Source organism: Saccopteryx bilineata, chromosome 3 (assembly GCF_036850765.1).
Source record: "Saccopteryx bilineata isolate mSacBil1 chromosome 3, mSacBil1_pri_phased_curated, whole genome shotgun sequence".
NCBI classification, from domain to species: domain Eukaryota; kingdom Metazoa; phylum Chordata; class Mammalia; order Chiroptera; family Emballonuridae; genus Saccopteryx; species Saccopteryx bilineata.
In genome coordinates this window covers 207,435,850-207,453,113 of record NC_089492.1, presented here as the reverse complement: position 1 = coordinate 207,453,113, position 17,264 = coordinate 207,435,850, and the positions used below count along the sequence as shown (strand labels likewise).

At 41.2% G+C, this 17,264-nt stretch overlaps 1 protein-coding gene and 1 non-coding gene across 3 annotated transcripts in view; both read left to right on the top strand.

The window, feature by feature from the left end:
• Nucleotides 1-17,264, top strand: part of DIPK1A (divergent protein kinase domain 1A) — a 131,927-nt gene that overhangs the window by 109,547 nt on the left and 5,116 nt on the right. Inside the window, exon 3 of one of the 2 annotated variants that reach the window (XM_066268683.1) lies at nucleotides 11,039-11,146. The exons of the other annotated variant lie outside the window; for it this stretch is intronic. Within the exon in view, the coding sequence (XP_066124780.1) occupies nucleotides 11,039-11,146 (108 nt within the window). The remainder of the gene's footprint in view (nucleotides 1-11,038; nucleotides 11,147-17,264) is intronic. 2 annotated transcript variants of the gene reach the window in all.
• TRNAA-UGC (transfer RNA alanine (anticodon UGC)) lies at nucleotides 4,776-4,851 on the top strand. The gene has a single exon. It is a non-coding gene; the product is annotated as a tRNA-Ala (tRNA).

Sequence of the window (17,264 nt, the reverse complement as noted above, 5' to 3'; positions counted from 1 at the left end):
TAGTGTTCCAACAAACAAAGCAAAACAAAAACCAGGATCTTGGCTATTGTAAACAATGCTGCAATGAATTTGGAGGTGCAGATATCTTTTCGAGTTAGTGTTTTCATTTTCTTTGGATAAATACCCACAAGTGGAATTACTGGATTACATGGTAGTTCTATTTTTAATTTCTTGAGGAATGTCCATACTGTTTTACATAATGCATCTTACTACATTTTCAAGTGTACAGTTCAGTAGTATTCAGTATATTCACATTGTGTGCAACCAGTCTCCATAACTTTTTCATCTTGCAAAACTGAAACTCTATACCCATTAAACAGCTCCCATTCTCCCTCCCCCACAGGACCCAGCATTCACCCTTCCATTTTCTGTTCCTATGGATATGACTACTTTAAAGACCTCATAAGTGTAATCACACAATATTTGTCTTTTTGTGACTGGCTTATTTCACTTAGCATAATATCCTAAAGTTTCATCCATACTGTAGCATGTGTCAGAATTTCTTTCCTTTATAAGGCTGAACAATATTCCATTGTATGGATATGCAACATTTTGTTTATCCATTCATCCACTGATGGACCCTTGGGTTGCTTCTGCCTTTTGGCTGGGAAATTGTTTTAAACCAACCTAATCCAGTTTGGCTATGCATGCTCCTTAGATTCTATTTTGAAAGATAATGGTAAAAAAGAAAGAGAGGAGAGAGAGGAGAGAGGAGAGAGCAGGAGAGGAGGGGAGGGGAGGGGAGGGGAGGGGAGGGGAGGGGAGGGGAGGGGAGGGGAGGGGAGGGGAGGGGAGGGGAGGGGAGGGGAGGGGAGGGGAGGGGAGGGGAGGGGAGGGGAATGGAGAGGGAGAGGGAGGGGGAGACGGAGAGGGAGAGGGAGAGGGAGAGGGAGAGGGAGAGGGAGAGGGAGAGGGAGAGGGAGAGGGAGAGGGAGAGGGAGAGGGAGAGGGAGAGGGAGAGGGAGAGGGAGAGGGAGAGGGAGAGGGAGAGGGAGAGGAGAGGAGGAGAGAGAGAAAGAAAGAGATATAATGGTAACCACTGAAAATGTTTGATATAGGTGAGTAGTAATACTCCCACACAACCAAATACCTAGGTTATAATGAAAATTATTTCTGCTACCTATATATGCATTTATTCAGGACATTTATTTATAAGTAGTCACCAAACAATTCATATAATCAAGCTGTAAACTCATTAAAATTCTAACTCTGTCATTTTAGGATCTCTGTCAACTTGCATGAAAGATTTACTCAAGGCTGAAGAAACGATACTCCAGAGGCGTGCTAGTGATGCTTGTATTGAGTATCAGGGAACTAGAAATTCTGAACCAGTGGTTCTCAAAAAGTCGTCTCTTTGACCAGCAACATTGGTATCACCTGGAAACTTGCTACAAATGCAAATTTTCAGCCCCACCTAAAACCTAATGAGTCAGAAACTCTGAGACTGATGTTCAGTTGTCTGTTTTTACAAGATTTCCAAGAGCTCTTAAGCTCCTTAAAGTTTGAGAACCTCTGTTGTAAAATGATTAGCTCTGAGTACCTCCCTAAAGATAAAAGTTACAGCTTCAACTGATTCTATACCCTTTTTGTGAAAGGGTAGGGAATGTCTCACATTTTATCCAATTCACATGTCTTAAGTACATTTATTTGCACCAATAACCACTTCTAACATTCACCTTGCAGTTTAGTACTTTTTAAATTTATTGATTTTAGAGAGAGAGAGGGAAATAGAGGGAGAAACATTGATTTGTTGTTCAATTTATTTATGGGTTTATTGGTTGATTCTTGTATGTGCCCTGACTGGGGATTAAACCTACAACCTTGGATTATTGGGATGATGCTCTAACCAACTGGGCACCCAGCCAGCGCTCACCATGCTATGTAACAGGCCACAAATTTCACCAATAAAATCCTAATTTGCTAATTAACAAATTTTAAAATGGACCAGTCTTGATCAAAATATGGAGCATGGGTTTCCTTATTACCTCATTAGAACTCTAGCTAACACCTATACATCCCTGATTAGGATATTAGAGGCACTTGGACTATAAATTCACCCGCACGCATGCGCGCTCACACACACCACCACCACCACCACCACCACCACACTGTGTATGCTGAAGAATTTTAAAGTAAATTAGAGACATTTTAACAGAAAGGAAGGAAAGAGTGGAGAACGTGTATATGTGTAAAGGGAGAGGAAATGAGAGTGCAATGAGCACTGTTAATGGCCGAGAAAAAGAAGTCAGGGGAGAGGAGAAAACAAGAAGTTGAAGACACAGTGAGAGTCACAGCAGAGAATGGTGAGGATTTTAAATAGCTGATGGACGGCATGGATGAGGACGCTGACTAGAGACTTGGAGAATTTGGGGGCATTAAGAACCCAACTCTGCTGTTTTATCCTGAGTAAGATGGCCTCAAATACATTTTTAGAACATGAATCTTAGAAAATTATTTAAAACCTAGTACTGTGCATATCTGTTCATTGTCATTGCCTGTGCGGTACAAATTTCTATGGATCATGGAATTATTCCTTTAGTTGAAATGGTTTTTATAAAATTTAGCCAAAGAGCGCCATCTTCTGGTATTATGAGGTATGTGCAAGCAAAGAAAGGAGGGTGTATATTAAAGAGATAGTAATAAAAAAATCTTAGGCAAGGAAAATCTTTGACATTTTCTCCTAAGTTTCCTATTGTAAAGTTGAACATTATTTATAATCTGTGTCTTTTTAATTAGATTACTAACAGTGATTATAGTTGTATATAGCCCTGTCTGAAAAACAAAACAAGTGTGTGGCTAACCATCCTTTTTATACAAACATGAGGGAAATTTGCTTTTGGTTCATGATGGAAGCCACAAGTTGAAGAGCCTGTTCTTTGTGACTGCCTCTTTGATGCAGGGTTGGCTAGAGGCCTTTGCTCAAAACAAGTATGTGATTCTTGTAGCTGAAAGCGAGATCTTCACTGCTTAACAGCTTACTGAGAAGGTACTGGTTTGTCTTTTTGTGTTTGTTTTAAATTTTATGGAAAAGTATTAATTTAATCCTCAATGAGGTTTTAAAATCAATGAGAATAAAATTAGTACTTTGTTCTTTATGGTGGTTGTTTAATAAACATTTACTAGATACTTAAATACCAAACTCTGCGGTGTATGCTTAGAAGGGGAAATTCAAAGATGAATAGGACAGTGTCTCTATCTTCAAATCACCTTCCTTTCTACAGGGAAGATAACAGTAACATAAATGATGTTATATTTTGGAATATAAAGAAAGAAGGGAGGAAGAATATAGATTCAGGAAGGAAATACAGAGTCTTAAGATTATTCATTGGAAGATGGGTATTGTGGCGAGGATCACGTTTACGTCCTGACCTGGGCAGAGTTATGGACAGAGTGTTTCAAGATTTAGGAGCCAAAGATCAGGACAGTGGAAGAGGATGTCTATATTAGTCCTACCCCAGAAGTTCTTCATAATAAAAGGCCTCATTTCTGGATAAAAACCTGGAATACACTTCATTCATCCATTCAGCAAGTACCTTTTATATGCATTTGACAATGTCAGACCTTTGTGTAAAGTCCTAAAGAAACAAAGATGAAAGTCCTGGCTCTACTTGGCCTTGCTTGTGCAGAGGAAATGGGTGTGACCAGGTCCCCTGAGTAGGAGGTCTCAGGAGGTCCCCTGAGACCTCTGACTCAGCCATTATTAAACCTGCTCTGCCCATTCCCTCCAAGATAAGTAATTCTGGCTCTTACCTCAGTAGTAAAAGCACAGGCTCTGGAGGCAGATGGTTTGAATTAGTCAGATTTCAGCACTACCACTAACTTGCTCTGCAAGTTTCTTAACCACTTCTGAACCTCTCTTGCCTCAGTTTCTTTATCAGTAATATGGAGATAATGGTAGTACCACTTTCATAGGGAGATTGTAAAGATTAAAGAGATATACATGAAATAGATGTTGACAAATAGAAAATAATATGGCAAATACTCATGTACCTATCATATATATAACAAATCTTAAGTTTTTACCATATTTGTTTCACTTTTAAAAAGAGGAGTCATTACAGTATAGTTGAAGCATTCTTCATCTTCCCTGGTAGTCTTCTTCCTCCTCTAGAGGGTAACCACCCTCTTGAATTTGGTGTGAGTACTAGCCGTCACATTTTAATAACTTCACTATGTGCATACGGGTATATAAATAACACAGCATTGCTTTGTGTGTTCCTGAACTTTCATAAATGATACTCAACTGCACATATTCTGCAACTTTTTCCATTTTGAATTATGTTTTCAAATTTTTCCATTTCTTATGTATATGGGCCATTTTCTTTCAATTTAATTACTGTATAGCATTTTATTGTATGAATATACCACAATTTATTCAGCCATTGACTTGATGGACACTTTTTTTGTGGCAGACGGACAGACAGACAGGAAAGGAGAGAGATGAGAAGCATCAATTCTTCATTGAGGCTCCTTAGTTTGTTCATTGATTGCTTTCTCATATGTGCCTTGACCTGGGGGCACAGCAGAGCGATTGACCCCTTGCTCAAGCCAGCGACCTTTGGGCTCAAGCCAATGATCATAGGGTCCTGTCTATGATCCCACAGTCAAGCCAGCGACTGCGCACTTAAGCTGGTGAGCCTGCACTCAAGCTGGTGACCTCTGAGCTTCAAACCTGGGTCCTCTGCATCCCAGTCTGACACTCTATCCACTGCACCACTGCCTGGTCAAGCTGATGGACACTTTTGTTACCTATTTTTCACTCTTAAAAAATCCTGGCCCTGGCTGGTTGGCTCAGTGGTAGAGCATCGGCCTTGCGTACAGAAGTCCCGGGTTCGATTCCCGGCCAGGGCACACAGGAGAAGCCCCCATCTGCTTCTCCACCCCTCCCCTCTCCTTCCTCTCTGTCTCTCTCTTCCCCTCCCACAGCCGAGGCTCCATTGGAGCAAAGACGGCCCGGGCACTGGGGATGGCTCCTTGGCCTCTGCCCCAGGCGCTAGAGTGGCTCTGGTCGCAACAGAGCGGCGCCCCAGAGGGGCAGAGCATCACCCCCTGGTGGGCAGAGCGTCGCCCCCTGGTGGGCGTGCCGGGTGGATCCCAGTTGGGCGCATGCGGGAGTCTGTCTGACTGTCTCTCCCCGTTTCCAGCTTCAGAAAAATACAAAAAAAAAAATCCTGTATGGCACCCTGAGGTCCTTCTGTACCTTGACCTGATATTTTTTTGTTAGTCTTATTCAGATTTTCTATTTTTTTCCTAGAAAATGGCTTATTTCACATGTGTTGCTATAGAATTATAATATTCACTATCACTTTCTTTTCTAGTCATCTTTATTTGAGCCTCTTTTTCTCATGATCAGTCTTACTAAAGATTTTTCTCTTTTGTTAACATTTTCAAAAGCTTTTGGTATCATAGATCTTTTTAAAAATTAATTTCTATGGGTCTTTTTTCTTTTACTTCTTTTGGAGACTTACTCTGTTATTGTTATCATAGCAATGCATTTTTTAAGCCTCTTTAGTTGGGCAGTATTTATATTGTCTTTGTTTCTTCATCATTGTATTTAAAGCTGAAATATTTCCTCTAAGAACTGGGTTAGCTGCATCCTACAGGTTTCGACATGTCTACCTTTGTTGTTGGTCAGTTCTACATATTCTACATTTCCATTGTGATTTCTCCATTAGTCCACAAATTAGTGAGGAGTGTGCTTTTCGTTTCCAAACATTTCCATGTTTATTTTTACATGATTGTTATTGTTTTCTCATTACTTTGTGGTTAGAGGATATGCAATCTTAATTCCTCAGAAACCCTAAACTATTCCTGCAAGAGATTTCACTCCAGCTCCTCAGTAAGGCCTCAGAACTCCCATCACTTTTGCCTCAATAAAGAAACATGTCATGCTTGACCTCTGGTGGCACAGTGGATAGGGAATCAACCTAGAATGCCAAGGTTGCTGGTTTGAAACTCTAGGTTTGCCTGGTCAAGGCACATTTGAGAGGCAACTACTAAGAGTTGATGCTTCCCGTCCCTCCTCCCTTTTCTCTTTCTCTCTATCCTCTCCCTAAAATCAGTAAGTAAAATCTTAAAAAGGAAGGAAAGGAAAGGAAAGGAAAGGAAAGGAAAGGGAAGGGGAAGGGGAAGGGGAAGGGGAAGGAGAAGGAAAAGGAAGAGGGAGGGAGGGAGGGAGGGAAGGAAGGGAGGAGGGAAAGAAGGAGGGAGGGAAGAAGGGAAAGGAGAAGGGAGGGAAGGAAAGATGCCAATGAAACTGATGGCCATCTGCTATGAAGTGAAGATACCAGATTGGTTGTACCTATCCTAAAAATTCCCAAAAGTTGACCTGGGGAAGTAAGTATTTGAGCATCTCCCTGTGTGGTCCCTCTTCCAAACTGAGTCTACAACTTACTGCTCTGCTCCCCTTATGAAAACGAAACCTGGCATTCTTGGTCACAACCATAGCTGAAGGAGAAAACAGGTCTGGCCAAGAGCTTACTTAGGATCTTCTCTGCTAATAAGAGCTGAAGGGCAACAGTTCCTAGTTGTTGGCACTTAACTCTACACATGGGCAGGGCTCTCTGTGTCTATCAGGGCTAGTCTGTTCTCACAGCAAACTGTGGGGAGTGTAGACCCAAACTTTAATATATTCCATGTAATGGAAATGGCAGAAAAATATTTTCTTATTACAATACAATAAAACTTGCAATTAACAAAAATCTATCCAGAAAAAATTTAATTTTTTTTTTTTGTATTTTTCTGAAGCTGAAAATGGGGAGGTAGTCAGACAGACTCCCGCATGCGCCCGACCAGGATCCACCCAGCACGCCCACCAGGGGGCGATGCTCTGCCCATCCAGGGCGTCACTCTGTTGCAACCAGAGCCACTCTAGTGCCTGAGGCAGAAGCCATGGAGCCATCCTCAGCGCCCGGGTCAACCTTGCTCCAATGGAGCCTTGGCTGCGGGAGGGGAAGAGAGAGACAGAGAGGAAGGAGGGGGTAGAGGTGGAGAAGCAGATGGGCGCTTCTCCTGTGTGCTCTGGCCAGGAATCTAACCCAGGACTTCTGCACGCCAGGCCAATGATCTACCACTGAGCCAACCAGCCAGGGCTATGTGGAAAAAATTTAAATATTTTAATTCTTGAATCAAAGAAAAAGTGCAAATTGAAAATTTAAGTATCTAGGAAATAACAGTAATATATAGTTTAAAATATATCAGAAACTAAAGATAAAGATAAAATTTAAGTACTGCTTAGAGAAGACTATAAATTCTTAATTACATTAATAAATGGAAAAGGGCCCTGGCCATTTGGCTCAGTGGTACAGCATCAGCTGGCATGCAGGAGTCCCTGGTTCGATTCCCAGCCAGGGCACACAGGAGAAGCGCCTATCTGCTTCTCCACCCCTCCCCCTTTCCTTCCTCTCTGTCTCTCTCTTCCCCTCCCACAGTCAAGGCTCCACTGGACCAAAGTTTGCCCGGGCAACTGAGGATGGTTCTGTGGCCTCTGCCTCAGCTGCTAGAATGGCTCTGATTGTGGCAGAGGGATGCCTCAACTGGTGGGCATGCTGGGTATGATCCTGGTCGGGTGCATGCGGGAGTCTGTCTGACTGCCTCCCTGTTTCCAGCTTCGGAAAAATACAAAAAAAATTAAATAAATAAATAAATAAATGGAAAAGAACCAGATGAACGAAAAATTCAAATTATAAAAAATCTAAAGAAAGCAGAAGTAACAAATTAACCAATATAAAGAAGAGACTTTGTTTTTCTGTGGCTGAGAGAATTCCTCTGACCTTCATCTCTGAATCTCTGCTTTTGGCTGACATTTCAGTACCATCTTTTATTTTCAACTTTCTGGACACTTTTTTTTTAGGATATTCTTTAGGTGAACTTGTCACATTGACATTTACAGATATGACTTGGTTCTTTATCACATTTAATGTCCTACTTTCTGTTCTTTTTTTTTTTTTTTTTTTTCTTTTCATTTTTCTGAAGCTGGAAATAGGGAGAGACAGTCAGACAGACTCCCGCATGCGCCCGACCGGGATCCACCCGGCACGCCCACCAGGGGCGAAGCTCTGCCCACCAGGGGGCGATGCTCTGCCCATCCTGGGCGTCGCCATGTTGCGACCAGAGCCACTCTAGCGCCTGGGGCAGAGGCCACAGAGCCATCCCCAGCGCCCGGGCCATCTTTGCTCCTATGGAGCCTTGGCTGCGGGAGGGGAAGAGAGAGACAGAGAGGAAAGCGCGGCAGAGGGGTGGAGAAGCAAATGGGCGCTTCTCCTGTGTGCCCTGGCCGGGAATCGAACCCGGGTCCTCCGCATGCTAGGCCGACGCTCTACCGCTGAGCCAACCGGCCAGGGCCCTTTCTGTTCTTAAAGATTGGTTTCTATCTTTCTTTAGAGATTGTATACTTCTTTAAATTTTTATGCGTTTACCTTCTGATAATTTAGGAAGTTTTGTATTATGTTTAGTTCTACCAATAAGTAAAACTTGGAAGAAGAAAAGAAGGAAGGGAGGGAGGGAGGGAGGGAGGGAGGGAGGGAAGGAAGGAAGGAGGGAGGGAGGGAAGAAAAGAAGGAGAGAGGGAGGGAAGGAAAGAAGGAGAGAAAGGAGGGAGGGAAGGAGGGAAAGAAGGGAGAGAAGGAAAGATGCCAATTTCATTGGCATCTTTATAGTTAGCTTTTTTAAAGTTAGCTTTATAGGGCCTGACCTGTGGTGGCGCGGTGGATAAAGCATCAACCTGGAATGCTGAGGCCGCCAGTTCGAAACCCTGGGCTTACCTGGTCAAGGCACATATAGGAGTTGATGCTTCCAGCTCCTCCCCCCTTCTCTCTCTCTGTCTCTCTCTCCTCTCTCTCCCTCTCTCTCTGTCTCTCTCTCCTCTCTAAAAATGAATTAAAAAATAAAAATAAAAAAAATTTTAAAGTTAGCTTTATATAATTATACTATAACTTTTTGAAATGTACTTTATCCTTTATTTCTTTAGACCATATCTATTTATTCCTGATTACAAGCAGTGATATAATTATTACACTTCCTTTTATCCTTTTTTATTCCACCTAATTTTTTTTTAATAATTTTATTTTTTTAATGGGGTGACATCAATAAATCAGGATACATATATTCAAAGATAACAAGTCCAGGTTATCTTGTCGTTCAATTATGTTGCATACCCACCACCCAAAGTCAGATTGTCCTCTGTCACCTTCTATCTTGTTTTCTTTGTGCCCCTCCCCACCCCCTTTCCCTCCCCCATTCCCCCCTCCCCCATTCCACCTAATTTTAATCAGTGTGTTATTAGTTCTTCTAGTGATTATCTCTATACTTCTGAATATATTTCTATCTCTATGATTTGATTAGATGTAATGTTATCTTTTGACCTTGGATAGTAAAGGAAATCAACATTCTTTTTCACATGTCATCTTCTTACATGTTCTCTTCTTGATTTTTAATTTTATTACTTTTACTAGTATAGCCTAATGTTAACATTCCAAACAATATATAGTGCTTAAGAGAATGAGCTCTGGAACGACAGCCTAGGTCAGAATCTTGGCCCTACCATTTTGTAGCTGTGTGACCTTGAGCAAGTTACTTAACAGATTATTTCTGTCCTTATTTTTACAATAGAATAATAGGTTCTGTGGATATAACAGGGTTGTAATGATAAAAGTATAGCATGAGAACGGTGCCTGATATGTACTAAGCATCTAATAACTATCAGATATTGTGTTAAAAATTATTAAGAAACAGATTCCCAGGGTCATTTTCATCCCAATTCTGCATTTCAACTGGCTTCCATGTTCATTTCTGTTCATCTTGTGGTTGTCTGAAATTCATTCTCTAACAGTTCAAGAGATGTTACTAGACATTCAATTTTCTGACCCTTATATATTCAAAAACATTTGATGCCTTTTACTTGAAAGTTTGGCTATATAAAGTCATCATTGCTGTTAATGAGCACTTACTATCTGCTGAGATCTTATTTTAAACTGTTTCATTAAGTCCTTTGAATTCATAGCAACGTTTGTTGTGCTTCATGGCAGCATTTTTCTGGAAAATTTATCTGACACTTGCTTTTCCTATTCCTTTCCTCCTTTTCCTTGTAGATTTGCCACACAGATCTCGTGCTTATTTTCTTTTTCTTATTATTCATTACTGAGTACTTGTAGGGAATGATTGGAGCAGTAAAATGAGGCTGTAGTGAAGCTGCCATGTCCAGTTTGTGTTGTGTGTGCAAAAGGTGAGACAGAGACACACAGATTGGTTTAGCCTGTATATCTCCCTAGCAACTACAGAGATGCTCATGGTGTAGTGTTTTCCAACCTTTTTCATTAACAGACTACCTCCAACATAGATAACATTTTTAAGGATTCTGTCATTCAGCACTGCCTGCCCTGCTACTTCATGATGCCAGATAGAGGCTTTGCACATCCCCAACCTTCATTGCAAACCAGGGTGATGTCTTCTCCTCAGAAGTACTACCTATGCAGTGTTTTGCCAACTTTGTCTGAGAATTGAGGTCACAGCAGGTATTTAATCTTGGCATACTTCTGGACTCTGGTGTTATTTTCATTGAATTTGGCAGGCCATCCTCATTTACTGTGTCTCAGTACCTTATTACATCAAAGATAGAGTTTGCATTTGTTTTAATTTTATGTTTTTGGATGATTTCAAAGATAAGATGACAGAGATAACTTTATTTTTGTTATTTTAAGACATTTTGGTAATTTAAACTTTATTTTTAAATTTATTTTAAAACTAGAGCCATTTTTAAAAGAATATCCCTATTCTTGGAGTGTAGGTAACATACCACCTCAGACCATGTTAAATGGGAAAGTTTCAAAAGTCTGTGCACGCCCTACTCTCAACAAGGCCTCTCATCATCACACAGCTAGTGAGGAACAGAGCTTGGATTTAGATCCTAGTCTGTCCAAATCCAAAATTCTTTTCATTATGGAACCTTCTCTTAAAGAATATAAGTGTCTCTTTATGGTATTTTTACGTTTCTTCTTGTGAACATTTTTCTGTTAACTACTTTTTCATTTCCCGTGTTTAGTGTGACAAGTACAAGACTGGAGTTATTGATGGGCCTGCGTGTAATAGCCTTTGTGTTACAGAAACTCTTTACTTTGGAAAATGCTTATCTACCAAGCCCAACAACCAGGTATGGACATTATGAATCTACATTCCAGATTGATGGTGCATCTAATTTTACCATAAACTAAAGCATTGTGACAAGAACTCTTGAACAAGAGCTTTGGGACATTTTACACATTCCAAGTTCGTATGCTTTGATTCATTCATCCCACAAATGTTTACTAATCCCCTATTCCCAGTGTATGCCGGGCACCATTTAAATTACTAGGAATAAAATGGTAATTAAAATAGGTGAGATTACTTCCCTATGGATCTTACATTATCCCCGAGGGGTGAGGAGTATATACAGCTGATATGAATAGATAAACAAGATAATTACAGAAAATGGTGGGTTTTATAAGGATTTATACAGGGCAGATGGACGGAGAACACAGGGCACAGGGACAAGGGAAGCTGTGCCTCAGAGCAGGTGATCAGGGAGCTCATACCTGAGTGAAAGACTAAAACTATAGGCACGGGCAAAGGACAGGATGAGCTAAATCACTAAATAACTGTAATTGAGAAATATAACGAAGAGATGTTCCACCTCACTTATCATCAAAGAAAAATGGGCTAGAAGAAACTAGAAAAAAAACACAACACTGGTTATCCTTGGGCAGTGGGATATTACTTGATTTTTAACATTATCTCTTTTCTTTAAATTATTTCTAAATTTCCATACAAATTTCTATAATTCTTATAGTTATAGAAATCTAAAATATACTTTAAGTCGATGGTGCTAAATTGAATTAAGAGGGTTTGAAGCTGGGGATTGATATAATCTGCTTTGTTTGGATTAATATTATTAGTAGTTAATACAATCCTATTTGTTTTTTATGTATTAGCAAGAGTAGACTACCTGAGTTCAAATACTGGCTTTGCCATTACAATCACCTTCAGTGTGCTAGGGAACACAACAGTGTTACCTTTACATTGTTCTGCTTTAGTTTTCCATCAGTAAGTTGAGAATAATAATACTATTGACTTTATAGGGTAAGGAGTAAAATAATGAAATAAATTAGTAGCCCACAGCACACAGTAAGTACCATACAGTGTTAGTTGATAAACAGCTAGACAGTTAATAGTGACTGACTCTGGGGTATGGGATTAAGAAAATGGATACAGAAGGACATTGCTTTCCATCCTACTATGTAACTTGACTTTTTAAAAATTATATTTATACGCCCTGGCCGGTTGGCTCAGTGGTAGAGCTCGGCCTGGCATGCGGAAGTCCTGGGTTCGATTCCTGGCCAGGGCACACAGGAGAGGCGCCCATCTGTTTCTCCACCCCTCCCCCTCTCCTTCCTCTCTGTCTCTCTCTTCCCCTCCCGCAGCTGAGGTTCCATTAGAGCAAAAGATGGCCCAGGTGCTGGGAATGGCTCCTTGGCTTCTGCCCCAGGCACTAGAATGGCTCTGGTCGCGACAGAGCGACGCCCCAGATGGGCAGAGCGTCACCCCCTGGTGGGCGTGCCGGGTGGATCCCGGTCGGGCGCATGTGGGAGTCTGTCTGACTGCCTCCCTGTTTCTAGCTTTAGAAAGAAAAAAAAAAAAAGATTAAAAAACTTATATTTATAGCTATAAATGTATAAATTAAGAAACAAGGAAGGTCTCAAATAACCTAACTTTACAACTTAAGGAACTAGAAAAGAACAAACTAAACTCAAAGCTTAGCTAGCTAAAGGAAAGAAATGATACAGAATATAGCAGAGATTAAAGAAAAAGAGAAGGCCCTGGCTGGTTGACTCAGCAGTAGAGTGTCGGCCCGAGTGTGGAAGTCCTGGGTTCAATTCCCAGTCAAGGCACACAGAAGTGCCCATCTGCTTCTCCACTCTTCCCCCTCTCCTTCCTTTCTATCTTTCTCTTCCCCTCCCACAGCCAAGGCTCCACTGAAGCAAAGTTGGCCTGGGCGCTGAGGACGGCTCTATGACCTCCGCCTCAGGCACTAGAATGGTTCCGGCTGCAACACAGCAACACCCTAGATGGGCAGAGCATCTCCCCCTGGTGGGTATGCCAGGTGGATCCCAGTTGGGTGCAGGCAGGAGTCTGACTGCCTCCCCGTTTCCAACTTCAGAAAAATACAAACAAAGAAAAAAAAAAGAGAATAGAAAAACAATAAAGTCAATGAAATCAAAAGTTGGTTCTTTGAAAATATTGACAAAATTGACAACCTTTTGCTGGACGGTTTAAGAAAAAAAGAAGAGACTCAATTTAGAAATGAAGTGGGGATGTTACTACTGATTCTACAGAAATAAAAAGAATTATATGAGTGCTATGAACAATTGTACATTAACAAACTGGATAACCTAGATAAATGGGCAAATTTCTAGGAAAACAACTCACCCAAAACCAGAAAATCTCAATATACCTATTTATCTAGTAAGGAGACTGAATCAGTAATCAAAAGTCTCCTAACAAGAAAAGCCCTGGACCTGTTGGCTTCACCTACCAAACATTTAAAGAATAAGCATCAATCCATCTCAAACTTTTCAAAAATAATTAGAGCAAGGAATACTTTCTAATTCATTCTATAAGGCCAGCATTACCTTGATACCAAAGCTAGATACACACACTACAAGAAAACTACAGACCAAAATCCCTTCTAAACATTAATGCAGAAATACTCAACAGGCCCTGGCCAGGTAGCTCAGTTGGTTTGAGCGCTGTTCCAACATGCCGAGGTTGTGGGTACCATCTCAGGTGAGGGTACCGACTTTTCCACTTCTATTTAACAAAATACTGGAAGTTCTAGCCACTAGCCAGATCAGTTACACAAAAAATAAAAGGCATCTTGACAAAGGAGGTAAGAGCATACAATGGAGTAAAGAAAGACAGCCTCTTCAACAAGTGGTGTTGGGAAAATTGGACAGCTACCTGCAAAAAAATAAACTAGACCACCAACTTACACCATTCACAAAAATAAACTCAAAATGGATAAAAGACTTAAATGTAAGCCGTAAAACCATAAGCATCTTAGAGGAAAACATAAGCAGTCAGCTCTCTGACATTTCTCGCAGCAATATATTTGCCGATTTATCTCCACAGGCAAGTGAAATAAAAGGATAAACAAATGGGACTATATCAAACTAAAAGCTTTTGCACAGCTAAAGACAATGAGCACAGAATAAAAAGACAAACTACATAATGGGAGAACATATTTGACAATACGTCTGATAAGAGGTTAATAACCAAAATTTATAAAGAACTTGTAAAACTCAATACCAGGAAGACAAACAATCCAATCAAAAAATGGGTAAAAGAAATGAATAGACACTTCTCCAAAGAGGACATACAGATGGCCAATAGGCATATTAAAAAATGCTCAACATCACTAATCATTAGAGAAAGGCAAATTAAAAACACAATGAGATTATCACCTCACACCAGTCAGAATGGCGCTCATCAACAAAACACAGAATAAGTGCTGGCGAGGATGTGGAAAAAAGGGAACCCTCCTGCACTGCTGGTGGGAATGCAGACTGGTGCAGCCACTGTGGAAAACAGTATGGAGATTCCTCAAAAAATTAAAAATCAAACTGCCTTTTGACCCAGCTATACCACTTTTAGGAATATACCCCAAGAACACCATAGCACTGTTTCAAAAGAAGAAATGCACCCCCATGTTTATGGCAGCATTGTTCACAATAGCAAAGATCTGAAAACAGCCCAAGTGTCCATCAGTGGACGAGTGGATTAAAAAGCTTTGGTACATATATACTATGGAATACTACTCAGCCATAAGAAATGATGACATCAGATCATTTATAATAACATGGATGGACCTAGCATTATATTGAGCGAAATAAGTAAATCAGAAAAAAATAAAAACTATATGATTCCATACATAGGTGGGATATAAAAATGAGACTCGGAGACATGGACAAGAGTGTGGGGGTTACAAGGGGGGGGAGGGAGGGGGTTGGGGGAGGGGAGGGGCACAAAGAAAACCAGTTAGAAGGTGATGGTAGACAATTGGACTTTGGGTGATGGGAATGCAGCATAATCGAATGTCAAAATAACCTGGAGATGTTTTCTCTGAACATATGTACCCTGATTTATCAATGTCACCCCATTAAAATTAATTTAAAAAAAAAAAGAAAAGGCATCCACATTGGAAAGGAAGAAGTAAAATTATCTGTTGACAGATTATATGATCTAATGTAGAAAACCCTAAAGATCCTACAAAAAATAATTGTTAGAGCTAATAAGTGTACAGCAAAGTAGCACTAAAAGTCAACACACAAAATTCAGTTGCATTTCTTTCAATATACTAACAGTGAACAATACAAAAAGGAAATTTGAGAAAAAAATTCATTTACAATAGCATCCAAAATACAGTGTGTCCGTAAAGTCATGGTGCACTTTTGACTGGTCACAGGAAAGCAACAAAAGACGACAGAAATGTGAAATCTGCCTGACCAGGCGGTGGCGCAGTGGATAGAGCGTCGGACTGGGATGCGGAAGACCCAGGTTCAAGACCCCGAGGTCACCAGCTTGAGCGTGGGCTCATCTGGTTTGAGCGAAAGTTCACCAGCTTGGACCCAAGGTCGCTGGCTTGAGCAAGGGGTTACTTGGTCTGCTGAAGGCCCACGGTCAAGGCACATATGAGAAAGCAACCAATGAACATTATTCATGTTGCACTTTGGTCACGGATTCTAATTTAGCGAGCCACAGAACACACTGAACTTTCCTCTGTACCGTCCACATCTCTACTGGCATGGCCGTGGGCTGCTCTGCTATATACACAGTGTTACATCATCATCTGCACACACGCACATGCTGCCACATCATCCTACAGAAACTGGGAGGGTTTTCCTTTTATTTGGTGCAGATTTCACAATTCTATCGTCTTTTGTTGCTTTTCTGTGTCTGGTCAAAAGTGCACCATGACTTTATGGACACACTGTGCTTAAATCAACTTAAAAATGGTGGTGAAGGCCCTGGCCAGTTGGCTCAGCGGTAGAGCGTTGGCCCGGGTTCGATTCCCGGCCAGGGCACACAGGAGAAGCGCCCATTTGTTTCTCTACCCCCGCCCTCCTTCCTCTCTGTCTCTCTCTTCCCCTCCCACAGCCAAGGCTCCATTGGAGCAAAGATGGCCCGGGCGCTGGGGATGGCTCCTTGGCCTCTACCCCAGGCGCTAGAGTGGCTCTGGTCGCGGCAGAGCGACGCCCCGGAGGGGCAGAGCATCGCCCCCTGGTGGGCAGAGCGTCGCCCGTGGTGGGCGTGCCGGGTGGATCCCAGTCGGGCGCATGCGGGGGTCTGTCTGACTGTCTCTCCCCGTTTCCAGCTTCAGAAAAATACAAAAAAAATAAATAGAGGTGAAAAACTTATACAGTGAAAACGTCTTAAAGAAATTAAAGACATGCCCTGGCCTGGTAGGTCTTTTAAGGGCGTCATCCTAGTTCACCAAGGTTGCAGGTTCAGTCCCAGGTCAGGGCACTTACAGGAACCAACCATGAATGCATGAATAAGGGGAACAACAAATCGATGTTTCTCTCTCCTCTTCCCCTGCCCTTTCTTCTCTCTCTCTAAAGTCAACAAATAACAAAATGAAATTAAAGATGTAAACAAATGGATCACATCTCATGTTCATAGGTTGGAATACTATATATTGTTAATATTACCCAAAGTGATCTAGAAAGTCAATGCAATCCCTCTCAAAATCTCTGACAATTTTTTTCAGAAATAGAAAAACTCATCCTAAAATTCATATGGCATCACAAGGGACCTTGAATAGCCAAAACAATCCTGAAAAAGAAACACAAGCTGGAAGACTCACACCTGTTTTCAGATCTTACAATAAAAGCTACAGCAAGCAAAACAGAGTGGTACTGGAATAAAGACCGACACATAAACCGATAAAATAGAACAGAGCTCAGAAAAAGCCCTCACACATATGGCCAACTGATTTTTGACAAGGGTGCTAAGACCATTCAATAGAAAAAGGTCTGTTCAACAAGTGATGTTGAGAAAACCGGATAGCTACATGCAAAAGAATGAAGTTGGACCCTTACCTAATATCATATGCAGAAGTGAAGTCAAATGGATCCAAGATCTAGATGTAAGAACTAAAACTATAAAACTCTTAGATGAAAAAGAGGGCAAAAGCTTCACGATACTGGATTTGGCAATGATTTCTTGGGTATGAC